General features: G+C 36.2%; 1 protein-coding gene across 1 annotated transcript in view; it reads right to left on the reverse strand.

Annotated features, from left to right (window-relative positions):
- CUNH2orf15 (chromosome unknown C2orf15 homolog) overlaps positions 1 to 9369 on the reverse strand; it is a 43414-nt gene continuing 34045 nt past the window's right edge. Inside the window, 3 exon segments of the mRNA XM_015592716.2 lie at positions 1 to 2379; positions 2381 to 2444; positions 2447 to 2519. Coding sequence (XP_015448202.1) covers positions 2142 to 2379; positions 2381 to 2444; positions 2447 to 2519 — 375 coding nt within the window. The 3' untranslated portion in view covers positions 1 to 2141.

Consider the following 9369-nt stretch of genomic DNA (forward strand, 5'->3'; position numbering starts at 1 on the left):
TGTGCTACTACATTTGACATCCTGCAGTGCATGGAGCATCACACACAACGAAGGATCATTCCAAATTCAGCATCCAACATAACTATCAGATGTCCACTTGGACTTTCTTGGAGGTGAAAAACAAGTTTGTAAATATCCGAGCCAAGGCCCTGTTTTTAAAAAAGTGGTTTTGCTGAGGTCATTGGTGACATTTATGTTGCTAGATCCAAGGACCTTTCAGTTCTCATCTAACCTTTCAGCTGACGACCTCTACCTTAAAGACTCCTGTGGACAATCTTGACGTTATCTTGTCTTCGTTTTCAGCCAGCCTCACTGCCAACTCTCAGTCCCCTTTGCCAGCTCCCCCTGCGCTGACCAGCTCCTAAGCTATGGAGTTCCTCAGGACTTTATCTCAAACTACACATCCGCCTTAAGCAATCTCACCCATTCCCATGGCTTTAAATACCATTACTGTATACGACTTCAAAATTTATATTTTTAGTTCTATACATACAACTGTCTACTTGCCTTGGAAATCTGATATGTCCAAAAACCATGCTCCTGAGCTCACCTTTCCCCGTGGGAGCCTCCATGCAGCTAGCCATTTTTTTTGCTAGAAATGCTTTTTCCTCAGGTGCCACTTTCAGACCATCACTATGTCCTGCCAGATTTCACCTGGAATCTGTCCCCTTCTCAACACCTCAGCCATCACCATCATCTTACTTGGACAACCATGTCACTGCAAAAGTTATATATGTCATGTCCTCAGAGAAGCCTTTCTAGTTCCCACTATTAAAAATCAAGTTTATGTCTCCTCTTCTGTTTCTGAACATTTTACTTTTTCCTCATGGCACATCACAATTTGTACCTTATGTGTCTTCCCTGGTAGACAAACAGCAAGCATTGTAAGGTAGTAGCTCTTTTACTCACCACTATATCCCCAGCACCAAGCACGGTGTCAGGCTAGGTGAACAAATGAATGATTTGTCTGTGTTTTCTCTCCCATAGAATTATGTTTTATAAATGATAAACATCATCTTATTGGCTTATTTCTCATTCAGTATTTTTACTCTAGACTCAATATTCCCCTACAAATATATTTGTTTAGTACTGTTTCAATTTATAAAATATTGCTTCTCCTAAAAGAAGATGAATTTTCTTCTTTGTTTTTATGAATATTAAGGAGATAACTCAATTGGGCAGTAGGGATAGTCATTATATATTAAAGTACAGAAAAATGTTCAAAACATACATAATATAAGTTGTTACAGGCCATTCTATGTCCAGACACAAAATGGTTTTAATTTCATCTAACATTACTTGGGACAACAGTGCTGTTTCAAGCTATGTCCAGACACAAAATGGTTTTAATTTCATCTAACATTACTTGGGACAACAGTGCTGTTTCAAGCTATGTCCAGACACAAAATGGTTTTAATTTCATCTAACATTACTTGGGACAACAGTGCTGTTTCAAGCTTCAATAAGAATGGTATTTAGTACTAGTCTATTTTCTTATGAAATATTGATGGTATAAAATGGTAGCATCGGCAAAATAAACTATTACACTTGGAAATAACTATTTTGTAACAAATTAATTCAACATAGAGGAAAAATAACAGTTTTGAAAAGATAATTTGAAATATGAACTGCTTCTCAAAGTATACAATTTGCTGGTCTTTAACAGAGTCTACTTGCAGTGAACTTTTACTAAACAGGAAGGAAGATAAAGTCCCCTAAAGCAAAATCTCAAACTGGAATTATAACATAGAAAATTGGTACACCAGAAATAGTGTGACATACTGATGTCAAATTGGGCACCGTTTTATATTTTTTGACCACTTGTTAAATAAATACATTTTAATTAATATGTTTTGGTGCCATTTAAATACTGTTACTCAAAAATTCTGATTTTGAATAGGATAGAATGTAATAACAGAGAAACCTGCTTTGAATTTTGAAAAGCTTTTCCTCCCTAAAGCAACTTTTCAATATGTATTATCAAAAAATGCAGTCTAAGGTGATTCATAAACAGTGAAAAAAAAAGCAGTCATCTTCCTTCATTCTGTTAGGTTTTCTCAGTAAGGTTAAGTTCTCATTCAACACATGCCCTCTTAGACAAAAGTAATTTGTGGCTTTTTTGGTAATTTGTATAAATAACTTCATTCCACATCTGTCATTTTGATTCCATCACTTTCTGTAACATAAACCACTCAACCCAAAATTTTTTCTGAAAGAGATCCTGTGTCAGTCTCTTTACTTGCAAAGTTTTCTTGGTTTATGTTTTCTGATCTTATTTTCTTGGTGTTTTGAAATAACCAAGTTACTGGTTCTAACTTGTTTTTCTCAGTTCCTTGCATTAAGTGGTCATCCACTTTTGAATCCATACATATAGCAGATGCGAGTAGCAGATTTACTAAGAGAAAATCCCATTGGAACAGCTGAATAAATATAGTTTGCACTGTAAGTACTAGAAGCATTTCTTCAACTTGATTGCCTAGTGGGGAAATAGAAACTAGTGAATACAGCAGTAACTTCAACTAATTTTATGGCAATGTTTGTTTTAATGAAATGTCATGGTGATGATGCCAAGAATATAAAGTGAAATCACCTCCTACCTTTCAGTGTTTACATTTTCTCTGTGGGAGGGGTCACAAGTTCTGTAGATTCTTTGAAAGTCTTTTTAAAAAGGAATTTACCAGATTTTATGTTTTATCTGATAAATTTTATAAATTTACCGGATATTACTTTCAGAAAATAATAGAACTTATCTACTTAGTCTCTTCTATCATGCTAGTTATCAAAAACTTTAATTGATTATTAATGGCTTAAAGAAATAATTACTGAAGTCCAAACACTGCTAGTGTTCTCCAAAAGATAAAGATACTGAAGCAACCGTAAATGTTTACCAGGTAATAACACACCATCAAAGTATATGGAGCAAAAATCGACAGAATCGAAGGGAGAAATACAGTTCTACAATAATAGTTGGATGATAAGTAAGGAAATAGAGGACTTAAACAACAAATTGAACCAACTAGATCCACCAGACACATGTAGAACAACAGCATCATGCGTATTCTTATGTGCACAAGGGACATTTTCCAGGATAGACCATATGTTAGGCCACAGAAGGGTCTCGATAGATTTAAAAAGATAGATATATATTTGCTCTAACCACAATGAGATAAAGTTAGAAATCAATAACAAGTAAAACAGGAAAATTCATAAATCTGTGGAAATTAAACATGCTCTTAACCAACGAATGGATCAAATAAATCACAAAGGAAATTAGAAAATACTTAGAGTTGAATGTAAGCAAAACACAACATATCGAAACTTATAGGATGCAGTAAAATTAGTGTTAAGGGGGAAATTTATAGCTATAAACACATTTTTTTTTTTAAAAATCTCAAATTAGTAACCTAACTTTACAACTTAAGGAACTAGAAAAAGAACAAACTAAATTCATAGTTAGCAGAAGGAAGGAAATAATAAAGATTATAGCAGAGAAATGAAATAGAAAAAAATTCAGAAATAAAAGTGGGAGATTACTACTGATTCTACAGAAGTAAGATTGTGAGAGTGCTATGAATATGTCAACAAATTTGATATCATAGCTATATGGATAAATTTATGGAAACACTGGACATACCAAGATGAAATCATGAAGAAACAGAAAATTTGCATATACTTATGACTACTCAAGAGATTGAATCAATAACCAAAAATCTCTTGACAAAGAAAAGCCCTGGACTCAATGGCTTCACTTGCAAATTCTACCAAACTTTTAAAGAAGAACTAATATCAATCTTTGTCAAATGTTTCCAAAAAGAGAAGGGAACATTTCCTGACTCCTTCTAGGAGGCCAGCATTACCCTGATATCAAAGCCATGCAAAGACACTACAAGAAAACAACAGACCACTATTCCTTATAAACAATGATGCAAGAATCCTCAACAAAATACTAGCAAACTGAATTTAGCAGCATATCAAAGGGATTATACACAATGACCAAGTGGGATTTATTCCCAGAATGCAAAGATGATTCAACATACAAGAATTGATTTATATAATACACCACATTACAGAATGAAGGAAAAGAACCATAAGATAATCTCATTTGATGCAGAAAAAGGATTTGACAAAATCCAACACTCATGAGGAAAACACTCAATGAACTGGGAAAAGAAGGAAACTCAGTAAAAACTATATATGAAAAACCCATAGCAAACGTCATACTTAGTAGAGAAAGCTTTTCTTCTAAGATCAGAAATAAGGTGAGGATGCCCATGTTTGCCACTTCTATTCAACATAGTACTGGAAGTTCTAGCCAGAGCAAAAAGAAATAAAAGGCATACAAATTGGAAAGGAAGAAGTAAAATTATCTCTATTCATAGATGATATGATTTCATATGTAGAACACTCTAAAGATTCCATTAAAAACTGTTAGAACTAATAAATCAATTCAGCAAAGTAGCAGGATAACAAGTCAGCATGCAAAAAGCAGTTGCATTTCTATACACTAACAATGAATAACTTAAAAAGGAAATTAAAACAATTTAATTTACAATAGCATAAATATAATAATAAAATACTTAGAAATTAACATAACCAAGGAAGTTAATCTAAAGGAGATATATGAATGACCAATAAGCACATGAAAAGATGCTCACTAGCATTAATAATTAGGGAAATGCAAATTATAGCTACAATGAGATACCACCTCACACCAGATAGGATGGCTGTTATCAAAAAAATAAACAGAAAATAACAAGTGTTGGTGAAAATGTGGAGAAATTGGAACCCCTATGCACTGTTAGTAGGACTATATAATGGTACAGCTGTTGTGGAAAAACAGTTTGGCAGTTCCTCAAACAATTAAAAACAGTATTACCATATGATCCAGAAATCCAACTTCTGGATATAGACCCAAAAGAATTGAAAGCAGGATCTTGAAGAGATATTTGTACATCCACATTCATAGTAACACTATGCATGACAGCTGAAACGTGGATACGACTTAAATGTCCATTTATGGATGAATGAATAAGCAAAATGTGGTCTATACATACAATGGACTATTATTCAACATGGAAATTCTACAATATGCTAAAACATGCTGAACTTTGAGGACTCGTGCTAAGTGAAATAAGTCAGTCACAAAAAGACAAAAACTGTATATATGATTCTACTTATATGAGGAACTTATACTAGTCAAAATCTTAGAGACAGGAAGTAGAATGGTGATTGCCGAGGGTAGTAATTTTTTAATGGGTACAGAGTTTCAGTTTTACAAGTGAAAGAGTTCTGGAGATGAATGGTGGTGATGAGAGCACAATATTATGAATATGTTTAATGCACTGAACTGCACACTTCACAATGGTTAAGATGGTAAATTTTATATGTATTTTACCACAATACAAAAAAATTGGGGAAAAAAAAAAGATGTCCAATAAAGAAACAGAACCTTTTATGATGGATCCCAATTTGTTAAGAGAGATGAGCATGCAACATGGTGGGAGGGCTTGGAAAGGCTCTGAAAGGAGGGAGGTGTCTCTGGGGTTGGACTTTGAAAGACAGGCAGGAATTTGGTGAGCAGAGTTGACCGGGGTGGCAGAAAGGACTGGTTTCCTGGCACAAGGGGGACAGTGAAGACAAATGAAAGCCCAGTACTTATTAGGGAGCAGTGATCTGCTAAAGACGCTCTAGCAGCAATGTGAAGTTAAAACAGACTCCACAGCTATGAATGAAAGCACTTAACCACTTTTTAGATATATTCTGTAATATTTAGGCCTTTGTTACCTTTCATGAGTTTACAATTCCATCCCTGTCAAGCCCTAATCATTTATTGACAAGATTTCTAGAGATATCATCTTAAAACCTTGTTTGTCTATATTTGTGATTGACTAGCAGTGTTTGATATATAACAGAACAGGGTCTTGGGCCTATTGTCATATGCTAAACATGGTAGTTACTCAAATGTTTTTAATGTAAATATTAGAAAAATAGTATAGATTTAGCTTTCTGGGAATCAAATGCCATTTAGTGAAATTTAGCCAAAAATTATGGCTAAATCTTTGAGAGATATATGTGATAATATTCTAAAATGTAAGCATACGTGTTTCTTAGATTTGGAACTTTAAGAGTTTTTCCTCATCAAATAAATATCCAATACTACTTTGAAATTAATAAACGAGTTTATTCTATTCTTTGGTTTCTCCTCTTTATTTAAAAGAGAAACACTCCTGTCAAAAACACATAGCTTGAATCTAATCATGAGGAAACAATCAGAGAAATGCAAACTGAGAGACATTATATAAAACAAATAGCCTGTACTCAAAAATGTCAGTGCACGAAAGACAAAGAGAAGCTGAGGAATCATTCCAGGTGAGAGGAGACTACTAGAGAGATGACTTCCATACGCACTGGGTGATCCTGGGTTGAGGAGGGTGGGCAGGGTTGGGATGTGTGCTAAAAAGGCAATTACTTGGACAACTGGAAAGTTTGAATGTGATGGTTTATTAGATAATAATATCACATCAATATTAAATGTCCTGAATGTGATCAATTGTATTCTGGTTATATAAGTGAATGTCCTTGTTCTTAGGAGATACATGCTAAAATAGGAGTAAAGGAGCATATCTACGATTTGCTTTCAAATTATCTAGCAATAAAATAAAATATGTAAAAGATTAACAATTGTTGAATCTATGTGAGAAAGGATAAAAAATTGTTCAGTGTTTTTCTTGTTAAATTTCTGTGTTTAAAACTTTTTCAAAATACAAAGTTGAAAAAGTTAAAAAGAAAATACTAAAACTATAAAACAAAATACTGCATTTGAAATCAGCAAAGGTGTAACAGTAACATATCATTATCAACTAGCATATTAAACTTCATTCTAATAGAGGGATTGGGGAAGAATCAAATGTAATAGGGTGTATTTGGCCCTAGAAGTCTCACCTTAACTTGTCTGGGATCTTGAGGACATGAAGGGAGGACAACTGTATTTGGGGCCTCTTTGGCCTGACATTTGGATTGCCATTCAAGAAGAAATCATGAATGCATAAGGAAGAATACGATTCCATAAGGAGCTAAGTAAATTTGGACACACACACACACACATACACACACACACACACACACAGACTTGCCTTACCAGATATTATGATATGCTACCAAGTAAAAATAACAAAAACAGTCTAGCACAGGTGCAGGTACAAATAAGTGAGCAATAGAACAGGACAGAGCTCCAACTTGCACAGGTTTGTGCAGGGGCCTCACATATGATAAAGGTGGCACTGTACAGCAAAGGGGATAGAACAGACTAAGTTTACTGTCATAGCACTGTGAACACTGGTTCACTCTGTGGACAAAAATAGAGCAGGATCCTTCCGTTACATACAAAAATGGACTCCAAATGCAGTAAAGACCTAAATGTGAATGACAGTGATACGATTTGAAAAAATATAGGACAATATATTTGTTACCTTGAAGTAGAAAAAGATGTCTTAAACAAGAACAAAACAGCCTAATAAGAGGAAAACTAATGGATCTGACTACTCACAATAAATTTTTTTTTAATAAAGAAACTATAAGTAAAGTAAAAAAGATGGAGAAGATGTGCTGTCCACAGCTGACAGAGGATCTATAGCTAGAATATAAAAAAGAATACCTACAAATCAACAAGGAAACCCAACAGAAAAATGGGCAAAGGATGTAAAAACAATTCACGGATTGAAGAATCCCAATAGGGAATGAGTACATAAAGAGATGTTGAAACTTACTAGGAATCAGAGAAAAGCAAGTTTACTATTATCAGAATGGCAGACGTTAGAAAGGTGGAGAATGCCTAGTATTGAGAATGCAGGGTGACAGGAAAACTTGTGCCTTTCTAGTGATGTAATTGTTAACTCCTATTTCATATTCCACATTCAATTCTCCATTGAATCCTGTTCCTCTTTTCACCCTTGCCCGTCCCTCTCCATCGTATGGTCTTCAAACTGTATCTAGAATGAGCTTTTAAAACATAAGCCAGATCACATCAACGCTCTGCTGAACACACTCTAGTTGCTTCCTATCTCAGCGAAAAAGCCAGATTCTCTGCATATCAAATCTCAGCTGTAGGCAGAATAAGGACCCCCAAAGATGTCTAAGGTTGCAGATGGAATTAAAGTTGCCAATAAACTGACCTTGAGGTGGGGGGACTGTTGTAGACTAATCAGTGTAATTACCAATTGTGATTACCACTGTAATCACAAGAGTATAAGTGAAGGAGAGGCAAGAATGTCACTGATGCAGTGTAGGTCATTGCTGGCTTTGAAGATAGAAGGAGACCACAAGCCAAACAAAGTGGGGAGGCTTTGGAAGCTGGAAAGGAGAGAAAACAGATTCTCCCCTGGAGCTTCCAGAAGGAATGCAGCCCTGCTGACATCTTGATTTTAGCCCAGTGAGATGCATTTTGGATTTCTAACCTCCAGAACGGCAAGATAATAAAATTGTGTTTATTAAAGCAGGGGTCCCCAACCCCTGGGCCACGGACCAGTACCAGCTTGTGGCCCGTTAGGAACTGGGCTGCACAGCAGAAGGTGAGCGGTGGGGGTTAAGGGGAGCGAGTAAGCTCATCTGTATTTGCAGCTGCTCCCCAGTGCTAGCATCACCACCTCAGCTTTATCTCAGATCACCAGGCATTAGATTCTCATAGGAGTACCAGTGACTGGTGCCCAAAAGGTTGGGGACCACTGTCTTAAAGCCAACAAGTTAGTGGTAAATTGTTGCAGCAGCAGTAGGAGACTGATATACGAGCTAACATTCTGTTGTCTCAAACTCCTCCCGTGTCCCACTCTGCCTCAGCAGCATGACTGTTCCTCCAGCACGTGCTGTGCCAAAGCCTCTTCTGCATCAGGGCCTGGGCACTTACAATGTCCTCAGCCTGGAGCGCTTTTTGAATTGCGAACCACTTCTTTTGGGGATGGTTGGTGACAGGAGACTGCGACTGTGAAAACCCAGCTGACTTTTGCTTCTCTCCATGATATGGAAACAGAGACCAGATTTATCCTCATGCCTTAAACATCTTAAACAGACAAAACAAATGAAACTGTGGTTTTTAGATACTGGACAACAGGCAGTGCAGGAGAGTAATTCCTAAGAGAAGGGAAATAAACAAGGTGAGCCCTGGGAGTGCTCACTGCCTAGAGACTTTAGGCTTCAGCACAAGGAGGGGAAACCAGAGCCTGCCTATTTCAAGTTTTTGAGAAGACAGAGTCCGGAGTTTGCAGAGGCGGAGATGGCTAGAATTTGTGGAGAGAGAGAGCCGTGCAACGAGAGCAAGAGCTTCAGAGATCTGGAGAGGGTTCCCCACAGTTCTTTGGCTGAGTACTGATTAGTCTA

Source organism: Pteropus alecto, unplaced genomic scaffold, assembly GCF_000325575.1.
Source record: "Pteropus alecto unplaced genomic scaffold, ASM32557v1 scaffold186, whole genome shotgun sequence".
NCBI lineage: Eukaryota > Metazoa > Chordata > Mammalia > Chiroptera > Pteropodidae > Pteropus > Pteropus alecto.